Source organism: Tiliqua scincoides, chromosome 3 (assembly GCF_035046505.1).
Source record: "Tiliqua scincoides isolate rTilSci1 chromosome 3, rTilSci1.hap2, whole genome shotgun sequence".
NCBI lineage: Eukaryota > Metazoa > Chordata > Lepidosauria > Squamata > Scincidae > Tiliqua > Tiliqua scincoides.
Window position 1 is genome coordinate 152,109,033 of NC_089823.1, and position 21,758 is coordinate 152,130,790.

The 21,758-nt window shown below is 43.7% G+C and overlaps 1 protein-coding gene across 1 annotated transcript in view; it reads left to right on the plus strand.

Annotated features, from left to right (window-relative positions):
* Positions 1–21,758, plus strand: part of COL13A1 (collagen type XIII alpha 1 chain) — a 132,526-nt gene that overhangs the window by 32,626 nt on the left and 78,142 nt on the right. Inside the window, exons 10-15 of the mRNA XM_066621401.1 lie at positions 5,614–5,679; positions 9,261–9,332; positions 9,795–9,836; positions 15,806–15,832; positions 16,343–16,378; positions 18,682–18,744. Coding sequence (XP_066477498.1) covers positions 5,614–5,679; positions 9,261–9,332; positions 9,795–9,836; positions 15,806–15,832; positions 16,343–16,378; positions 18,682–18,744 — 306 coding nt within the window. The remainder of the gene's footprint in view (positions 1–5,613; positions 5,680–9,260; positions 9,333–9,794; positions 9,837–15,805; positions 15,833–16,342; positions 16,379–18,681; positions 18,745–21,758) is intronic.

Here is a 21,758-nt window from a genome sequence, read left to right on the forward strand (position 1 = left end):
TGTCTTAAAGAGGCTTCATGATTTTTGATGTTTGATAAATTCAAGACACAAAATCTTGGTCTCTTGTTAGCTGGAAGTCTTAGATGAAATATGGTCATTGATGATAATCTCCAACTTCTTAACTATTGCTCTTAATAATACTGTACAAATTGCTGATTGTCTCCAATTTTAATTTCTTTGCTCCTGAATAACCATTCCTTGTTTCCAAACAGAGAAAGAAAATATATGTTTTAGCCTGCTCAGGTTTTCTGAATTCTACTAACTGGACAAAGAGGCACACTTCAGGTGGTAGTCCTCTTATATTTAGCAAGGGTAGAGCAACTGTCTCTATTCATCTTAACACAGATTTTTTTGCCAGTGGCTTTTTGTTGGTTTGTCCCTTATATCTTTTAATATTGTGAACCCTTTTGAGACAGGGAACCATTTTTTTATGTACTATGTAAACCATTTTGTGAACTTTTTTTTTGAAAGGTGGTATATATTTTTACTACTACTAATAAAATGCATAGTCTTCTGATTGCTGTGTTTGTGATACAGGCCTTTACGGTATAACCTAGTGGTCTCCAAACCACAGAACTGCTGAGCACCAGTCCCTGTTCTGCTTACCATTCTGCAAGCAGCCTCATATCTTCCTCTCCTTTCTTCCCAGAACCTTGCACCAGCCAACCACGTCTGCCAGGAAATCCAGGTGCAGTCCAGGTGGGGGTGATGGGCAGCAGAAGCAGCTGCCTGGTGCAAGGTTCTGGGGAGATAAGAGAGGAAGATATGAGGCTGCCCTGCGGAACAGTAAGTTTCATTCATGACAGGGACGTCTTCTTTGGTGCTCCATATCCAGCCCACAGGCCATAGTTTGGCAAACGCTGGTATCGCCAATCCATGGCCTGAGTTGCCTTTTTCTTCTCCACTGCCTGCAAAGCAGGGACTAAGGATCTAACCCCATTGTCTTGTAGTACAAAGACTTTCAGGTATGCAACAATTTGGGAAAGGCGATACTTTTCTCTCAGTGAAGAAAATGAACACATCAGGAGGTTATATATGGATTATACAACTGAGGACAGATTAGGTAACCAAAACAGGTAAAAAGATAACAATTGCTAGTATAGTTTGGGTTGGAATTTCAAGTTGACTTTGTTATGTGAAAATCCCCCCCTTTTGCAAACTTCAGATTATAGTATAAATTTTATTTTGCTATTGATGGTATAGTGAATCTAATTGATCCAGTTCTGTGTCACTGTGTCTTCACTGTCCCCCTAGGAATACCTAAGTACTACACTTGCAGCTCTTCGTTCTAATCAGATCCTTACACTGAAGGTTTGTGGGTAAATGGTTTAACTGCAACCAGTCCTGTTGCAAAAGAACAAGGAGATGGATCCAATATTGCACACTCTCAACAGCAATAAAAATCCAATATGTCTATGGGACGCGGCGGGACACCACAGAGGCAGTTCTGGGGAAAGGAGGAAAAGTTGTAAAATACACATTTCATATGCTGGTAATAGACTAACAGATTTTCAGTAGGCGATATGGCAAGTGTAGAATCCTCCACTGCCAAGTCATGGCAGTTCAATCATCCTCAGCTTAGGTTACCAGTACTGGTAAATGACAGGGCTCTCAAAAATCATTTATCAAGGCTTCATTCTCAGTCTTTCATGAAGACTGAGAATGTGTCAGTCTGCATGAAACATTGTGTCAGTTCTTTTATGTGTGTAGGTACTTTGTATGAATGACGTGACATGAGCCTTTCATGAAGTGTGACAGGAGAGCACCCATAAAATTCAGCGTGTGTACCTTTTTAAGAGCTCCCTTTCTTCACATTTGGTGAGAAGCTTATCCACCCAAGTACCAAGTGCAAAGTAAGAAATGATCTTAAGAGTGTGTCCAGACAAGCTGGTTTTCACCTGACTTGAACATAAAAATACTGCTAGAGCCTGAACTTTGCTTGTGCTGATGCCTAGGTGAAAATGAACATCCTTATGAAAGAAAGTGAAAGGCACTGGAGTCCTCATCTTTCTGCTTTCCAGATTCAGCTTGGAAAGAAAAGAGTTTGCTTTTAAATGTTTTTTGTTTAGATGTTTTGCTCAAAGGAAATAAGTAGTAAATACAGCGAACTGTCTACCACTGAAACTCTAGCTCTCCCATGTTTTCAGATCCTACATATCAGTTTTGACCCAGGAGGAGTTGCTTGTGTTAGTTAGACCATTCTGGAGCTGAATGGAAGCAAAAAGAAAAGACTCTTGGGGGCATAACTAGATGTGACAGCAGGGTATCTATGAATGATTGTACCCTCTGTTTAAAAAAAATTGAAAGGCAGCTGTGGATGGGCAATTGGCTCAGGACGACTATCCTGAGATTAACACTTCCCCCAATGATATTTTCTTGATGAAAACAAACATCCTCTGGCTGGTGTTTGCTCCGTGGGAAAAGCGCACAAGTACCAAGATGTTCCTGTGCTTTTTTTAGAGGCGGCATGACCTTAGAAAAAACAGTTAAATATTTTCAATCATAGTTGGAATCCCTTGGTTCACGGCTCTATGAAACTGAATGGCATTCCAATGTCTCATCATTGCCACATGGGGGTCAAATTAGTCCCTTAACCCAGCAGTTCTCAACTGTGGGTTCAGGACCCACCAATGGGTTTTGACCCCATTTTTGATGGTTCGCGAAACTGACGGCAGATTAGGCTTTGTGTATCAAGGGTTAAACAAACCAACTGCTGTTGGGGGATGGAGCACTACAGCCCAATCACCATTATAGCCGCACCCCTTGGCATTTATAAAACAGACAGCAGCCTCTAGGGTCACTAAAAAGTTTGAGAACCACTGCCTTAACCAGAACACATGCAGTACTGGCTTTCAAACATCCAACTGGCTTCATATCCTCATATTAAGAGCTAGAGGGATTGCAGTGACTTTTTTCTGTAGTTCACTGTGCCCCTGTGTGGTCTTTAAATCTGCTATCAATTGTGGCCATCCTAATCAATGGGACACAGTTCCAATTTTACCACCACCACATTATTTCTATTTTAAACCAATGTCCCAATATGGCTTGGTTGCAGTGCTGCAATATTGTGATGACATTTCAGTTTGCAACAAGACTGTAACTTAGATTGCACCAAAGACAAAGAATCATATTAAAGGGGGAGAGAGTGTGCTCTTTGAATGTACACATTCGCTGTCATGGGAAACCTGCAGGCATACCTCTCAGCCTCAAAAGAAACATTACAGGCACTTGCATTTTTTAGCATTAATAAGATCTGATTATCTTTGCATTTATGTTGGTGAAAATAAATGTGAAAAAAATGAGAAAAAACATACATAGTGATTGGAATAGTGCAGTGAATATTTTGTAGCAGCAGGTTGAACTGTATATATGTTTGTTTTCTAAGGGTGCAATCCTAACCAAATTTCCAGGGCTGGTATAGCTGTGCCAGTGGGGTAAGTGTTTGCACCCTGCAGTTGGGGGGCAGTTACAGAGGCCGCCTCAAGGCAAGGCAATGTTTGTTCCCTTACCTCAGAGTTGCATTGCCCTTACTTCAGGGCTGGGAAGTTGGTTAGGATTGCGCCCTAAGGGGTTTTTTGTGAGGGAGAGCAGATTTTCTTTTGCATGAAATACATGGATTTTGATTTTCAATAAACGAGCATGGAGATGTGCTGTGAGTTGAAGTACACATTATGTTAAATATGTAACATGGCTTGTTCAGTTTTTTCATTCTTTTATAAATGGTAGGGGAGGGCATGAAATATGGCAAACCACAGCAGGGGCATTAGGAAGATTTAGTATGTTTTCCCTGCCAAGGTTGCACTCGCCATGGCTTCAGTCCCAACACAGGAGTCCCTGTGTGTTATTTTTACTGGGGTAAAAAACATTTCCATAATCTCCCCCCCCCAGTATAAATAGCACAGAGGGGCTGCAATCAGGATTGGAACTGTGGTAGAGACAAAATGATAAGGCCCCACTACCCCATGCTGTGATTTTGCTATGTTTTGAAAAAAAAAAACCTACATGCTATTATAATAGAAAGAAAAAACTTGGGAGACCACATTACACATCTAGTACAATCTGAAACCATGCTGAGAAATGCATGTAATGTGGCTAAACTAAGGTCTTTTGCGGTCCAGGAAGGATCTCTCTAAAGGAGCACAATTGCCCCAGGCGAAGCTTTTGTGTGCTGCAAAGGAGGAATGAGTACTAAGAATAGTTTCCTGAAGTTGTATTTGGCAGAAAGTGAAACCAATACCAAGAAATGAAGCTTTACCCCTTTTTAGAAGTTCACATTACTCTATAGTCATCCCTTTCATCAGTATTTATTCTTACATTTATAATGATGAGAATGATCAAATGATCTAAGAGGGAGTACATAGAAAGGTACATTCTATTGAATCAGAAAATTGGTCCACCTAGCTCAGGACAGCGTTGGTTGCCTGCACTGACTGGCAATTGCTGTCCAGGGTAGAATTTCATCCTGTTCTGCCTGGAGATGCCAGCAGCCAAAGCTGGAACTTACAGCAAACAAAACGTGCTCTAACCCTGAGCTATGTCCCTACACTGAAATGTTAAAAAAAAAAAAGGTGATGCAAAGAGAAGAATACCACAAAAAGCCAAAAAACAGCATAAATAACTAATTGAAAGCAAGGGTGCTATTGCCAGAAACCCCAGAGAAGTGGAGGGAGTATCTGTACTTTGTTACAGTGAAACAAAACAGAAGGTGTTATCTAGCAGCCGAATCCTAACGTGCAGCCCAATCCTGAGCTGCCCAGGGTGTCTCCGCTCGGCAGCACCACCAGCGCCTCCCGCGCTACCGCGGGAGGCACCTTGGGTGTAGGGGGCGTTCTTCCCCTTACCCCCAGTAAGGGAGACAGCCCCGCAATGGGGCTACTCTCTTTAGCAGCGCCCTTTGGGCGCTGCTAAAGTAAAGGCGCTCATGTAAGGCACACAGCCTTCACGAGCACCTAGGATCCTGCAGAGCGAAACTCCATGGATCCTCCTCCTGCCCACCCCCCTCCCCGTGTCACGCTGGCCTCCCCGCCCCCGGCACGCCTCCGTCCCCACCCCATTCCCTGTTCCGCAGCCCGGTGGTCGCAGGCACCGTCGTGCTGTGGAACACAGCCGCCCGCCAGCTGAGCCACCTCTGGCTGGAGCCCGGCGGTGAGCCCCGCAAATGTGCCTTATGGCACGTTTGTGACTGTGGTCAGCACCGCAGAGGCGCAGCCCAGACCACAGGATTGGGCTCTAAGTCAACTGGTAAGTTTTATTTTGTGTATTCTAGGTAACATAACTAGAAAGTATTTTAAAATAGAGTAAAACCTGAAGGGCAAAAGCAATATTATAACCAAAGCCAACTAGAGGTGTTCCAGGCACCCCATATGAATGTTTAAAGTGGAACATAGAAGAGCTCAGAGGTTTGCCAAGAGGGTCCCCAGTGACAAATGTCTTTTTCATTGTTCCTTATTCTTGTCTTCCAACTGTGACTTACTTTCATTACATCCTTTCATTGTTTTCCTTTTTTCCCTCTTTCCATTTTCTGTTCTGTATGACTTTTGATGCCCTACTGACCTCCTTTGCCTTGCGATCTTTGACCCTTGCTCTGTGACCTTCGGGTTCAATCTTCTTCAGCTGCTGCCTCTTCTCAATTCAGTGCGGCTGGCTCCACCCCCAGTCATAAAGAGACGCACCTTTCAGGTATCCTTCTCCTTTACCTCCTTTTCCTGGTTCAAGCTTTTTTTTTCATTTCAGAAATTGGTGATTAATCATCTACCATTGTTTCTTAGAGAGGGGTTTCATTTAAACTAGAAGAAGCATGGGTCTCTCTGAAGATGCAGTCATGTCCTCCAATTGACATGTCTTTGCATGAATAAAAACACATTTGTTGCTTGTCCTGTACCCACACACCCCTGGGTCATACAGATGCTTTTTGAAAGAGTGTTTTGCAGGGCATGGAAGAATGTAATGGAGAAAAGCATTTGTTCTTTAATTCTTACAGATCTAGAACATGTACTAGAGATTACAAAGCAGAATCCAAAACTTTATTCACAGTTTATCATGAAATTATATTTGTCTTTTAAGTATTTCCTGTAGTAAAAAAAAATGTAAAACAGGCCTGCACAACTTATGACCACCACCACCACCACCACCACCCCCAGCAGAAAACAGTCCATAAGCCATGTACGGTGACCTATCAATAGCTCAACAAACTTTCTGCTCTGCTGCCGGCCTGGGATTTCAAAAACCAGGGAGTTGTTAAGCACTTGGTGGACCACACTATATGGCTGGATAGCCCTTTCCAACTTGTTAGATCATATGTTTTAGAGGCATATCAAACTATGAAGGGCAGATTCCCATCTCTAAGGGGGCACAAGAGCACAAATTGGCCACAGTTCCCCAGCATGTATCTGTTGCATTTTTAGGAATGTATATCACCTTTTAACACTAAGGCCCAAATCCTAACCAACTTTCCAGCACTGGCATATCTGTGCCAATGGGGTGTGTGCTGCATCCTGCAGTTGGGTGGCAGTCATGGAAGCCTCCTCAAGGTAAGGGAATGTTTGTTCTCTTACCTCAGAGCTGCATTGCCCTTATGCTGGAAAGTGGGTTAGGATTGCGCCCTAACAGGGTCATCCTATTCATGTCTACCTGGAAGTAAGTCACATTGTGTTAATTGAGGTTTACTTCTAAATAAGTGTGTGTAGGGCTGTAGTATTAATATGTTTTGGGAAGTGCTAATTCTTAATTGTGTAGTAAATCCATAGTACAGTTGCCCCGTAAACTATGAAGTTGCTCTTAATGCCCCCATGATCTAAGTTTGACTTCATCTAGAGCATAGATGCCAAACTTGTTTCATACAGAGGGCTGGAATTACCGTTCATGGCGCCTGCTGAGGGCCGGAAGTAACATCATTAAGCAGAAAGTGACATCATTAAGCAGATAATGGCCAGAAATAAGCACATTGTTCTCGCATAGAAATTCATTAGCTGCAAATGGCAGAAGAGAAAGTGTGCAAATCATGCTTATAATTTCAAGATATGAGAGAACCCAATTAACAAGCTGGGAGAGCCCAATGATAACGGGGGCCAGATAAATTGCTTCTGGGGGCTGCATTTGGCCTGCAGGCCTTATGTTTGATACCCCTGCACTAGAGCGCCCTCATTCAGTACCTGAACTGGCCAACCCCTGATACTATACCTGATAACACCTTTTTATTTTATAGGTAGCCAGATTATATCAACAACAGTAATGGAATTTATGCTGACAGTCTCTACCCTAGATATAGTTATGGCACTTTAGATTAAGATGCTGGAGTAAATTAACTTGTATATCTGCAGATTGATAGGCAGACCTTTGGCAAGTACTAGAGCACTACTAGTACTTGGATGCCTACAGCATCCTTCAGAAGATAGTACAGCACATTGTATTTCATTTAGTGCCCTTGGCGTTGATTAGGGACAGTATGATGTGTGTTTGTGTAAATGAGTGCATTTGGTTAATCTCAGCTAGTCTCTTATAGAGAGATACCAACCCACACAAAGCCTCTTGTCATGGTAGTATTATGATGTGCTTATAACCCTCTTAGCCTGGATTGGCCTTCTAAAATTCATCTGGATGGAGGGAGCAGACCAGAGATCAAACACCATACTTATCAGATATTGCATACTATTTTTAACCATTAATTGGAGCTTTTTGAAAAGTTTCGTTAAGCACCAAGTGGCTTCATTGTGTATGGATTTAATGTTTGGTTCACTTAAAGCTATCTTAAGTGCATGGAAATCAACAAAGTTGACAGGTGAAATTTGAAAGCCACACTAATAGTTTATATGAAACAAAAGATGAAGTCAGGGTTTAAAGATTCTATTTTGAGTTCTGCTAAGTAAGGTTCAATATTTAGTGGCCTTTGAAATTATAACTGTTAATTTGTATAACATCTACAACTAATCACAAGGAAAATGAAATGGGAGGGATAGGGAGTTAAAAGCACAAGGTCAACTGTAAGAGAATCACGTCTGGGAAATCGTAAGAAAAATTGTAAGCTTTTAAAGGACTTTTGAGTATAAAAAATAAGCATAGAAATAAGAGGATTCCAGCTATAAGGAATATAGGTGTGGCCCTGTATCCATAGGGGATCTGTTCCATGAACCCCCATGGATTCTGGAGACGCCTGTCTCTGCAGCCCCCACACAGGCCTTCTAGGCACCAATTAATATGGTTTAAAGGCTTACCCCAGTGAAAATGCCCTTCTTTTACAGGGTTGCTATATGCATACAAGCTTATAGGGATGCTCACACTGCCTCCTGACAGCCTGGATCCTTTAAAAAAACTAGATTGAGGTTAACAGGATACAGAAGAGAACAGCTTCCTTTTAACATTGATCTAGGTTTTTCAGGTTAACCTGTATGTATGGGTATAGCAACCCTGCAAAGGAATGACATTTTCCTTGGCATAAGCCTTTAAATCATGTTAATGGATGCGGGGGGGGGGGGGTTCAACAGATAACCGATTCTGCAGATATCAGATCCATGGATATGGGGCCTGCCTGTATAGTAATAATAAGATAATTACAGTTAAAGCTATGAGGTGGAGAAGAAGTGTGAACTATAGAAGGTTGCTGTAAAGTACTGCATGTCACACACAAATGCTAATGCAGTGGCCATTTGGAACAGGAGAAGCACAGCCAGTGGCACAATTGGGAGTGAAAGTGGTGGGTGGGGAGGGGTGCTTAATTCTTACCTTGGCCACTGTTTTCCCATTCCAAGTCACCTTCCCAAGCAACTTAACTCCATGTGGTTTCAAATGTGTGTTTTGAGAAAGGGATGGGTAGTGTCTCTCCCGGCCTGTTGTTTCTTCACCTTTGATCCCTTGGATCAAAGGCCTTCCTTTTCAGAAAGGGTCATTCGGCAGTTTTATGCATTATGTGTCATTTGGCCCTAAAAGTGATTACCATGAGTCATCTGATAAGATTTTAATATTTTACTTTTAAAGATTTTAATATTTGCACTCACTTGTCCATCCCAAGATTTTATTTTTATTTTTTCATTTCCTTTGATGGGGGCTTTAAAACAAAACCATTTGCAAATTCACACAGAGAGCCCATCTGCAGTTGACCTTTGCCTGAGTTTTGGAAACCCCCTTCAGGTATTTACTAACAGTAGCTTGCCTGGCTTGGCTCTTCTCCTTTTGCTTGAGCTTTGCTTGCTATGCATTACACTGCAGTGTTGTTATGCTACATTTTAAATGCTATTGATGGTAATCGTGTTTTCAATAAACCTCAGGGTGAACAAGGACAGGCAGGGATTCCAGGGCCACCTGGGCCACCAGGTCTTCCAGGACCACCCGGACCAGCTGTGAGTATTTTGTTTAATAATTGCTTATATTGTTCTTGTTCTTCCTTTCCCTTTTTACTGGCTGTTCTCTGACCCTGTGCTTCTCCCATCCTTAGTACTGATTCTTGCCTACCTCCTGAAATAAGCCTAGAAAGAAGTTTCCATTTGAAGAGAATGTTGTTTCCCCAAAGTCTTTATTTTCTTCTCTTATATGTTTGTGGGAAGGTTACACAAGAATGCTATTTCCGCCACTGCACTATATGTGAAGTGCCATGGTGAGGAAGTCACACTCTAGCTGCAGTTATTTCATTCTTAGTACAAACCCAAGTTTTAAAGGCCTCTAAATTCTCTTTGATGTTCTGCTCAGATTACCATTCCCAGGGGAATAGTAAGTATGTAATTTCCAAAGGTGGAAATCACTCTGTTGAAATAAGAACCACCAAGCTGGTATCTCAAAAAAAGCACACTTTTTTGTTTCCATAGGGGAAAGCTGGTGAACCAGGGAAGCCAGGCAAGGATGGAAAGGTATTATTTAATATTTTCATTATGCACAGTGCATTGGCTTACATGAAGATGTTTCAGTTCACGCTGCAAGAGAATACAGGGTGACCCAAAAAAAACCAGAACCCATAAATATTTTATTAAATCCTACAAAGGTCCAGTAAATTTCAAGAAACTTACTGGACTCAAACCAAGACATATTGGGGAAGATTATTGTTTCAATATTTCATGCACAAAGTTGACTTGTATACCCTGAAAGAAAAAAGAGAAATTAAAATTAACAGTTTTATTCAAAGATTTGTGGGTTCTGTTTTTTTTGGGTCACCCTGTATAATAGATATTTGATCAGTGTTGCACGAATCACTGAAAGGATTGACAAACTATAAAGTGTTTTGGTCATTCAGTGTCCATGTTCCTGCCTCCTTCATTTGGCCAACAAAAAGCCCAATTACTCAGGCTGCAATTCTGTGCACACTTTCCTGGGAGCAAGCCCCGCTGAACATAATGGAACTTACTTTTGAGTCAACCCGCTTAGGATTGGGCTGTCTATCAGTTATCCTAGGAAAAACATCTGAACTCATTTCAATCTCTATCTGTTTGCAATTTTGAAGAAAGAACTTGAATGGAAAGAGATTCAACAGCTCTTGGCAAGATTTGATTCTCTTAATTCTAGGATAAATTATCATGAGCACAATTGCAGGATTGTTATATCTGTGTCTGATGGAGGAAACAATTGTATGAAGATGACTTAACACAGTGTTTCTCAACCAATAGTATAGGTACCACCAGTGGTACTTGAAGTGGTGTCTTGATGGTACTCACAGGACCCCTGGACACCTACCCCTGGCAGTGAGACAGGAACATGACACAACAAACAGCGGTAGGAGGCTCTGCTCAGCAGGTAGAGCTCCAAAGCATGCTTGTCCACGCTCGAAAAAGTGCTCCCAGTAAGCCCCTTACTGGTGTTTGTCACATTGCATCTGGCCTCCCAACATGGAAATAGTGCTCACCAGTAAGCCTCTTACTGGTGTTTGTCACATTGCATCTGGCCTCCCAACATGGAAATAACTGGTGACAATGTCATCACCAGTTACTTCCAGTGGTACTCACTGGCATACCTAGAGGGGCGCAAACAGGGCAAATCCCCGAGTGCCGACTCTCCAGGGGACCCTCTCGGACCCTCGCCCCCCACCCCCCAGGAGGCGTGCCCAGGAGTGCTGCGGAGAGGCAGCTTGCTGCCTTTCTGTCAGTGCCTCCACGCTGACTGAGCCGCCCCCTCCCCTCCTCCTTTATAGGAAACGGGCGCTCTAGAGAGGCACTGACGCTCTAGGGCACCCATCTCATCTCCTCCTATAAAAGAGGAGGGGGGCGGCTCAGTCAGCGCCGAGACGCTGATGGAGAGGCAGCTTCCCGCTGCCTCCCAAGAGCGCTCCTGGGTGCCCCTGCTCCACCTCTGAGGGCACCCCTCAGAGGCAGAGCAGAAGCGGCGCGCGCCTCCTCTGATTTTGGAGGAGACATGTGCCTCTTCCTGGGCTCTAGAGGAGCCTTCCACACCGCTTGTGAGCAGCACAGAGGTCTCCTTTGGAGCAGTCTGGGGCTGCTGGAAGCCCGCCTGTCTGGGGCACCCACTTCCAGCAGCCCCAGAGCGCTCCAGAGGAGACCTCCTTCCGTGGTGCTTACAAGTGGCACAGTAGGCTCCACTGGTCCTGGGGCATCCCTACTCCACCTCTGAGGGCATTCCTCAGAGGCAGAGCGGAAGCAGCACGCTGCCTCAGATTTTGGAGGAGATGTATGCCGCTTCCTGGGCTCCAGTGAAGCCTCCAGTGAGGTCTCCTTTGGAGCGGTGTAGGGCTGCTGGAAGCCCGCCTGTCTGGGGCACCACTTCCAGCAGCCCCAGACTGCTCCGGAGGAGACCTCTGTGCCGCTTACAAGCGGTGCGGAATGCTCTGCCGGGGCGGCCCTCCTCCGCCTCTGAGGGCATCCCTCAGAGGTGGAGGAGAAGCAGCACGCACCCCCTCCGACTTCAGAGGAGATGTGTACTGCTTCCTGGCCCCCACGGAGCCTTCTGCACTGCTTACGAGTGGCAGGGAAGGCTGCGTGGGGGCCTCGGCTGCCTCCTCAGTTCCCACTTTGTTTTCAATGGGGGAATGGAGGAGGTAGCTGCACGGAAGTAATTGTGGTGACAATGATGTCACTCCAATTATTTCCCGGTCAGTGGTAGGGGGGTGCAAAAGGGGGGGCAAAAATGGGGGGTGAGGAGCGGAAAATGGGGGGTTGCCCTGGGCGTGGGGACCCCCAGGAATGTCTCTGGTGGTAGTTCAATTAGGTGGACCATTTGAAGTGGTACAGTACAAACCTTGGGGAAACATTGACTTAACAAATAGTTTGCAAGAGTGTGTGAATTCCAGAACTCTTGAATGTTTCATCTGTGTAGACAAGGAATGTTATCTCCAGATAACATCTCTAACACATCCACCATGAGCAACCTCGTGTTTGCATTACCTGGCTCTGAAGTAACTCCAGAGATGAAATCAATTTTATACAACCTTTAAGATTTTACAAACTTCAGAATTTGAAAGGCACAAGAGGAAAAAGTGATAAATCTAATAACCATGGTGTGAAGAACAAGGCAAAACCACTGGCTTAAGCCGGAGTCCATCTTGTAGGCCACAGCCATTTTGCAGCAAATGTGGGAACAGAGCTAGTTAGAAGGCTGAGAACATGTACCTGATCTTGGATATCACCTCAGTCAGATCAGAGGCATGATAATGGGCTGGATCTCAAGGTCTCACTAATTGGGAATTGACTTCAGCTGTGAAACACCAAGTGATGAGATCATTCTCCAGAAGCTTTGGCTGGTCTAAAGTTCTGATTGGACAAAAGTGCCTCCAAGGTATAAAAGACCCTGTTATATGGGGGTGTAAGCTGTTCTTTGCCATTCTATCATGGTCATCTGCAGTGCTTATTTTGTGTAAAAAAAAAAAAAAGTGTAGGAACTCACAACTTGTTAATCTTTTATTTATTTATTTATTTAAAGCCATTTTTTATTGGAGAAATAAGTAATAAGATACAACTAGATGTAGTCAATAACTACACACACACACACACACACACACACACACACACACACACACACACACACACACACGTCCATCCCATGTGAGCTCCCTGATAGCGAAAGCACTCCTGCCACAGCTGGAGTGAAACACCCCATTTTTTTTAGGTGGGGAGGTGCTCCATTGGGTTATAGGAAAGCCTATAGTCAAAGTGTTCAGAACTAATATACAAGGTCTTGAGCTCAGTTGGTGGTCATCAGCGCCTCAAGTATTAGTTCCAAACACTTTGAGCCCAAGAGTTCTTATGGCTCAATTGCTAAAGTGCTGGTCTGTGGAGCTAGAGGCTAGGGGTTCAAATCTCTATGAGGAATAATTTTTTCTTTCTTTCTTTCTTTTTTTTAGGTGGGGAGGTGCTCCATGGCTGCAAAATATAAAGGTTGGTTGCCAGTTGCCAAAAGGGGGGCCAGTTGAGGCTGCAAAACTCCTCAAAGTTCACTCCCAGGCAGGCTTTTTTTTTTTTTAAGTCCCAGGTAGGACTTAACCCACAGCCTCCAGCAGGGGGCTCACTCCAGGAGTGAATTTTGAGGAGTTTTGCAGCCTCAACTGGCCCCCCTTTTGGCAACTGGCAACCATCTTTTATATTTTGTAGCCATGGTGCACCTCCCCACCTAAAAAAGAAAAGAAAAAAAAATTATTCCTCATAGGGATTTGAACCCCTAGACCAGCACTTTAGCAATTGAGCTATAGGAGCTCTTAGGCTCAAAGTGTTTGGAACTAATACTTGAGGTGCTGATGGCCACCAGCTTGGTTCAAGACCTTATATATTAGTTCTGAGCACTTTGACCACAGGAGTTTCTATAGCCCAATGGAGAGGTTTGAGGTTTGAATCCTGCCTTTGCCAGCAGTGCAAAAAGCACTTTTGACTATAGGAGTTCCTATAGCCCAATGGAGAGAGTGATGGGCTGTGGAGCACGGGGTCAGAGGTTCAAATCCCACCCTAGCCAGCAGTGCAAAAAAAAGGGGGGGTGGAGCTAGTGGGGGAAAAAAGGTGCAGGAATGTCGTTCCCTTGTGTTCTATTACAAAAAAAGCCCTGGATCTGGATGTATCGTACATGGTATGACAAGTAGCAGAGCTACCCTTTGCTGATCTTCCAAAGTTGGAAAGATCCAGGTGAGATAAGTAAGCTTATGAGCTTGGCTTTATTATTTTAGCATTGGGCATGTACTATATTTATTATCTCAAATCCTTAAATGCCTTTCAAGTAATGTAACCGTATTCTTATTCTTCAAATAAACTATTAAATTATTACAAACTTGTGTGAGTGCAAAGGAACTGATTCATTTAAGTCTGATCTAGGCCACTCAGGGCCCAATCCTATCCAACTTTTCAGCATCGGTGCAGCCACAATGCAGTCCTGAGGTAAGGGGACAAATATTCCCATATCTTGAGGAGGCCTCTGTAACTGCCTCCCCACCACAAGATGCAGTGCATGCCCCACTGGCACAGCTGCACCGGCACTGGAAAACTGGATAGGATTGGGCCCTCGATCTACTACCATGCAGTGAACCAGAGCCTTGAGGCTTGACTCTCTGGAATTTGGGGGAGCTCAGTGCTTGCAAGGACTGGGGAATTGAACCATATGACTTCAGCTTCCCCTTAGCTGGAGGACTGGCTGTTAGAAGGGATGGTGGCACCTACCAGAGGGCAATTAGCCTGGCATATTCATTTGCCCACCTGTTTATAAAGTTTGGCCAGTCAAGGAGATGTGTGCAGGAACTTGTACTCATTGTAAGGTTTTTTTTGCCTGGGAACTGTGCCTTGCTATCTCCTGGAATGCTAAGGCCATTGAGATAGTTGGATACCCAAGAAAAAATTGGGAGCATGAATTTCTGACTCACTGGGAGTGTTATGACAGTGAACCAGGATTGTGTAGGATCAGTCTGAGAGACCCGATGATGATGGTATTTATATACCGCCTTTCTGGCCATCAGATTACTCCTCTGACTTTATTCAAGGCAGTTCACATAGGCAGGCTATCTCTAAACCCCTGAGGGGATTTTTACAATAACAGAAAGGTTCTATCTTTCAAGAACCACACAATATCTCAGATGGATCTTTCACGATCTGGTATCACTTGTGGCCCCCAGTTACCTCCCACGCTGGCTGACAAGCAGCTCCTTCATCTCTCACTTGAAGGGCAGCCAAGATGCTTCTTCGCTCACACCAAAGAACAGGTGGAGTAACTCAGCTCAGCTTGTCAGCTGCTTCAAGGTCTCGCCATTCATGGAGCTGCCAGTGGCTTCGAACTGGCGACCTTCAGATGTTATCTTTGGGCTAACGGAGGCTCTACCCTCTAGACCAGACCTCCTGCCCACTTTGTCACATTGTGGTCACTTCATTCTCCCTTAAATAACACAGTAACTTACTGATCTGAGGGTCCAATCCTGTCCAATTTTCCAGCGCCAGTGCAGCTGTGCCAATGGGGTGTGCGCTGTATCTTGTGGTGGGGAGACAGTCACAGAGGCCTTCTCAAGGTATGGGAACATTTGTTCCCTTATCTCTGGAATGCGTTGTTGCTGCACCTGTGCTGCAAAATTGAATAGGATTGAGTCCTGCGTCTATAGAGACATAATTGTAATATTTACGGAAGTGGTTAGTTGGTACCTTTGTCGGAACAATCGCACCACATGGATGCTTGATTGTACTACTGTTAAAATGAATAGATATTGGTAACAGTAGCAGAGAAGTTTATGGTTGATACTGGCCTTTGAATGCTTAAACTTATGATTGAGAATAATTTCTACAAACTTGACAAGTAATAAAAGCCAATGTATACGATGTTGTATAAATTAATGAAATACAGCCCCTAGCATATTGCCCAATGATGTGGATAATTCAGTGTTTTACTGCCTCATGATGTTTGCTTTTATCTTCAGGGCTTGCCAGGACCACCTGGACCAAAGGTAAGTAAGTTCTCAGAATGAATACCAAATCTTATGATTACCCTCTTTGTAAGTGAAGATGTGAAATGCAGCAAAATCCAGAATATGGATATTAGCTGGTTTCTCAAGATGATGTCAGTGTTCTAATTATAATGGAGTCAAGATAGCCTTGCTTTGCAAATGAACAAATGAGAATCCTGCAACAAAGCAATGAGGATTCATTCTCACTCTCTTTTTGCCCCAATGCTAAGCAGTCATGTAACTAAATCTCAAACACAAACCCATATTAGGTTTATACCAAAGGCACAGATTCTGGATATAGGCAGAAGTACTTTTGAGGGCACTAGGAAATTGGGTACTTAGGCATATGCATATACACATCTTTTTCATTATGTTTTTATATGGGTGTGTGTGTGTGTGTGTGTGTGTGTGTGTGTGTGTGTGTGTCTGTGTCTGTGTCTGTGTCTGTGTGTGTGTGTGTGTCTAGTTCAAACTTTGTTTTATTTTCTCTCTCTTTGGCTTGGCTTGCAGGGAGAGCCTGGAATTCAAGGGTACCATGGCAGAAAGGTATGGACAAAACATTTGAGAAGCACAGAACTAAACCTAAAATAAGTGCAGCAGTACTTTAAATGCATTAAAATGGACCAAAGCCATCTGGGAACGTGCTGGCAAAAATACACCATCCTCTCCTTGCTCATACACTTGCATATCCTCACCATCGCACTTCCATCATTTCCTACATTGAATAGCTTTGGCATGCAGTGTCTGGGATTGAAGTAAGTGTGACTTCCCCTTGAGCCATCACAATCTCTGTCATTACCATTGGGTAATGACATCTGTAATAAGAGGGTGGGACTGGAGATGTTTCCAGTTTTGCAAGAGCTATTAAGCTTTCTCAGTTGCTTAGGAAAGTACCTGCCAAGAGATTCTGGGTACAGAAAACTGTGAACCTCTAAAGATTTTACAACTTCCTGCTTGGAGTTTATTTTGCAGTCACACTCACATACAAAATGTAACAGTTCTATCCTTTCATTACTCTGCTCCTGACTGACTCTAAAAGAGACCTGATTCAAATGTTAATAGGGTCCACGGACAAGCCTTATCATGACTGTTACACCTCACCATGCATATGGAGAGAGTCATATAAAACCTCAATTCACATAGAAATTAATACACTGGGGAGAGATGTTCAGAGAGATGTTTACCTAGGAGCACTTCAAAGTCTTCTGAGATGGTATGAATCCTATGAGAGGGCTGTATCCACTGTTCCCCTGAAACATTTGAATATGTTCTTAGCCAATTGCTTTGTCTTGATGATCTTTTACCTTGCTTATCGCTTCCATAAGATATTCAGTAAAGCTTGATACTGCTTCTATTTTACTATGATTATTCTTGTTATGATCCTATTTTATTATGCTATAAATTGCTGTATCACCTCACCATGAATTTTATGGATTGGTTATGGGGCATTTGAAGCATTTTTGGCATGAATAGTAGCTTCTCTCCTGAGGCTAATAGCAGCCCAGGGCACCTGATCTAGATTCAGCACTGAGAAGCTGAATCCATGGAGGGCCCAGACTCTATGTTATGGCTTCTTCAGCAGCGGTTTTCAATAGGTGCGCCACAGCACACTGGTATGCCTCAAGCAGTGTACTTATGCTCATCCGATGCGGAAGAGGGGGTCTCAGAGGGGACAAAGAAGCACATGTGGAGGGAAGCAGTTTCTTTGTGCCCCACCCACAACAGCATTTTACCTTGTGCAGTGGGAGGGACAGAGCAGCATCGTTTCATCTCATGTGGCTGCACAAAGTCAGGAAGTGGCCAAGTAGGGACCAAACACAGTACTGTCTTGCCTTGTGTGGCTGCTCAGCCACTTCTTTGCTTTCCACAGTAGCACAAGGCAAACTGCTGCTGTCTCAGTTCCTATTCAGGTGCTTTCTGGCTTTTACATGAGGTGAAGCATTGCTGCTCTTTCCCCCTGCTCAGCCAAGAGCAGTGTTTCACCTTGTGCGGCTGTGCAAATCCAGGAAGCACCTGAGCAGGGACCAAAGACAGCAGTATTTCACCTTGTGTGGGTGCTCAGCAAGGGCAGCAGCCAAGAGCAGTAGCATTGAGCTTCGTGTGGCTGGGCAAAACAAAGACACAGAGGAGAGGAACTGAAAACTGCAGTGTTTTGCCTCGTTCAGCTGCACCGAACAAAGAAGCAGCAAAGCAGGGGCTTTGTGCCTCTGTAGGCAGAAATTGAAGAAGCCTCATCTGCATGCCCTGGACATTGATCTTGGGATAGTCTGTGTGTAATTCAAGGAAGTCCCTTCTAAACAGACCCTTCCATCCAGCTCCCTGCAGTGAGACCGTTTCCTTGCTCCTGTCTTTTTTCACTCTGCTGTGTCCTCATAGCCTTTTGTTATTGTTCTTGTAGCTTTCCATCACCAAGCACATATTTCTTGCTGATTTATTAATTTTTTTTAACTAAGATTTAGTTATTGAACTTTAAAAAGTTTTGATCAAAATTTTATTTAATCAGAAGTTATTGATTAAAAGTTTATACTTGTTTTTTTGCCAAGCAAATTTAATGGAATTAGATGGGAGCGAATTTAATGGAATGAAATTATAGAATGAACTAAGGGAATGAGGGACTGCCATAAAGCAGCCTCCACTGACACAACACTAGTTACTCTGGCAGGGTAGGGGGTTAGGATTGGGCCATGAGTCTTTTTGGTTTTTCAATTACTTAACTGCATTCACCCAGCAACTGTATCATAGAATGTCTGCCTGTCACATCTCTAATAAATGTCTTCTTATCCAGAAGACTTTAAAATGCTTCTATCTGTATTTGCTTCTTCTTCCATTTCCTTGCATCTTTTCTTCAGGGTGAGGTGGGTGAAGCTGGTGCCCCAGGTGCCTCTGGTCTTCCTGGTCCTACTGGCCAAAAGGTAACTTTTGTATTGCACTAACAACCTATGATATCCATTTGGAATCCATTTGATTACTGGTTCAGCTTGTGACAGTCATCTACAGAATGTGTAATATAGATGATTAAGGAGGGTAATTGAAATAAGTCTCTTAGCTGATAATGAAGTTACAAAAGAGGATTGCACAAAAGGGAAAGTTGGCAGGGTCATTCAGGGGTTAAAAGGGTGCACCTGTTACAATTCCCTTAATTGTCTGACAGTGCCTTTTGGAGGCCTCCAGCATGCCTTCTGAGGCCTGGGGAGGCCTTGCACAGCTTCCTCAGGCTTCAGAAGACCTCCTAGATACAACCAGAAGACTTTTCTGGTTACATCCAGGAGGTACAGAGAGGGCCAACCCACAGATTTGATTATTCATGGGTTTTGGTATCTGCAGGGGTGTCCAGGAACAGACCCCCAGTGAATACCAAGGTCCACCTGTGACCACTGCACTATTGTACTGGGATCCAATTGGGAGCAATGAAGATGCTGGTTTCTCTTGATTGAATGCATAGGAAATATCTGTTCAAAGAATCACCGGAGGGTTATGTCAAATGTCGTATTTGCAACCCGTGTTGAATAAAATGCATTGCTGTGCTATATGAAGTTTTGTACAGCTGCACACCTTTCCTTTATGCTGTGCAGCAGTACACGTCTGAGGAACTATAGTTATGAGAGACCAAGATATTAGACGTGAGATTCAGCTGTCACCAGTAGTTTCTATAATTCTCTCAGTGAGTCAGAAATACATGTTCCCAATTTGTTCTTGAGTACCCAACTATAATTTTGTGAAGCTAGCTAGAAGAGTACATTTTCTTGCAGAGCACAAGACTCTCCAACAACGAATTTTTAATTCCCTTCGGATTCTTTGTGGGAAGCATGAGCAGTTTGGGGGGCATGAAGCAGGCAGGAGGAACAGCATGATTCTTGTGCTGATCCTAACCCTCTCCCTGCCAGCCAATTGTGTTGTTCTTTGGGGACCTTGTTTCCTTGAGAGCAAGTTAATTAGCGGAGCAGGGAAGACAGAGGAGAAAGAACTACCTGCATGAAAATTACCTGCAATTCTTCCTCCCTCACTCTCCACTGAAAACCAGGTTGCCCGCAAATCATCTACTTGCCCACTACAGTTGTCACCATAGCTTCTGACAATAATGGTGATGGAGGAGGTAAGTGGGCAATGGAGAGAAGCCACAGGACGGAGATGTAAGTAGCTTCTCTCCCTTACCTACCCAGGCAGCTTTGGGGTCATGTGCACTTGCATAGGGCAACAAAGAATTTTTAGTTCCCTTAGGATTCTTTGTGAGAAGCATGAGCAGTGTCAGATGTTGTCTTGGTTGGGCACTGAAAGCAAACTGACCAAGGGTCCAGTGCAAACTTGTACCAACACTGGGAGAGGTAATTATAGTAAAAAAATGCGCTGTTGATTTATTCTACTGGCTAACCCCTCTGAGTATTGGAGACCCCCCCCCCATACTTCAACTACATTTTTTCTTTTTTATTATTTGCATTATGTAGCAATGACGTGTTATTCTCTTTATGCAATGTAGCATTATTCTCTTTGAACATGATCAGAAAAAGAGAACTTTTTATTACAGCCTTTAATTGTTTGGGGCCTTTTTGAATATTCTCTGCTCAAAACATTTCCCATTTTATATTCTGTATCATTTCTTTGAAAAAAAGACATGTGTGGCCACACACATGCACCCAACATTTGTGCAGGCAGTTATATCTTTCCTGCGCATTCCATAACTTTTCTGTTTTTACTTTTATAGGAACTTTCTCTTGATAAAATAGTAGTAGGTCCTGATGTAGTAGTAGAATGAATCGTAGTAGATGGTAGTAGTAAAGGTATGAATATTAGTTGGTCCTGAGGGCTTTTCCAGCATATACATCTTTACCATGTCTTCCCATACCAGCACCACATCACTAGGATGCAGTCTGTATGGCCTCCTAATGGCAGATATTGCCATTGGTACTGAGGGTTTAGGAGTCAGCCTGGCTAGGTGGGCCCTCTGCTGGATGGGACCCTCAACCAGTGACCCACTTGGTCTACCCCTGAAACGATCAGGGTTGGGAACTCAACTCAGATGACTCTGACTCGAGTTGCGAAAATACATGATTTTGGGTGACTTGGCAACTCATGAGTCATGTGCGTGGAAGACTGAAAAACACTCGAGTCAGGGCCCCCCTCACTTGGCACTCATCCCCACACATGCAGACTCAAGTCTGCCTGTGTCTGGGTGTGATTGCTTACTGTTTTGGGGGCATAAAAAACCTTGTGAGGCCAGCATTCTGATGGGGGCGAGCAGCAGAGAGTTCCAGCCATAAGGCAGGGAAGGGTTCACGCATCTGCTCAGGAAGGGGGAGGCAGAAGAAAGCCCCTTTTTTTTTCCACAGTGGGCTTTTTAATGGGGGATGACTCAACTCGAGTCCTTTAGAGTTACTAAAGGGTGACTTGAAGACTCGGAAAGTGCCCCTGTTATGACTCTTTTTTGAGTCGAGTCATGGGGGGCAGTGATTTGGCGACTCGAGTCAAGCAGCGCTGGGTTTTCCCATCCCTGAAAACCATCATTTCTACACCTGAAAATTCTACATTCAGTACTGGTGCTTTGAAAACAATCCTAGAATTCCTGGCTCACACACACACAAATATATGGGACAAGGGACAAATATTTTTATTCAACAAGTTGACTTACAGTACTAGGATAAAAGCCATTATTGTCTATGATGTGTGCACTCTTTTTTTCTGACTCATGGTCTTATTTAATTTCTAGATTTCAAATTGGTCTGGAAACACCCCTCTCTGTTCTGGGCCTTCCTTGCTATAATTCTAGTCATAGCATAGGGTGAGGGAAATGTACTGTGCAATAAGGATGCTTTCATCTATTTTTCATACACTTCAGGGTGTCAAGTCTTGGCATTTAAAATGAGTGGCAGGGCTGAGCACTGGCACAGTTTAAGACCTGTATTATCATCTCTGGTCAAATAGTTTTATAGGA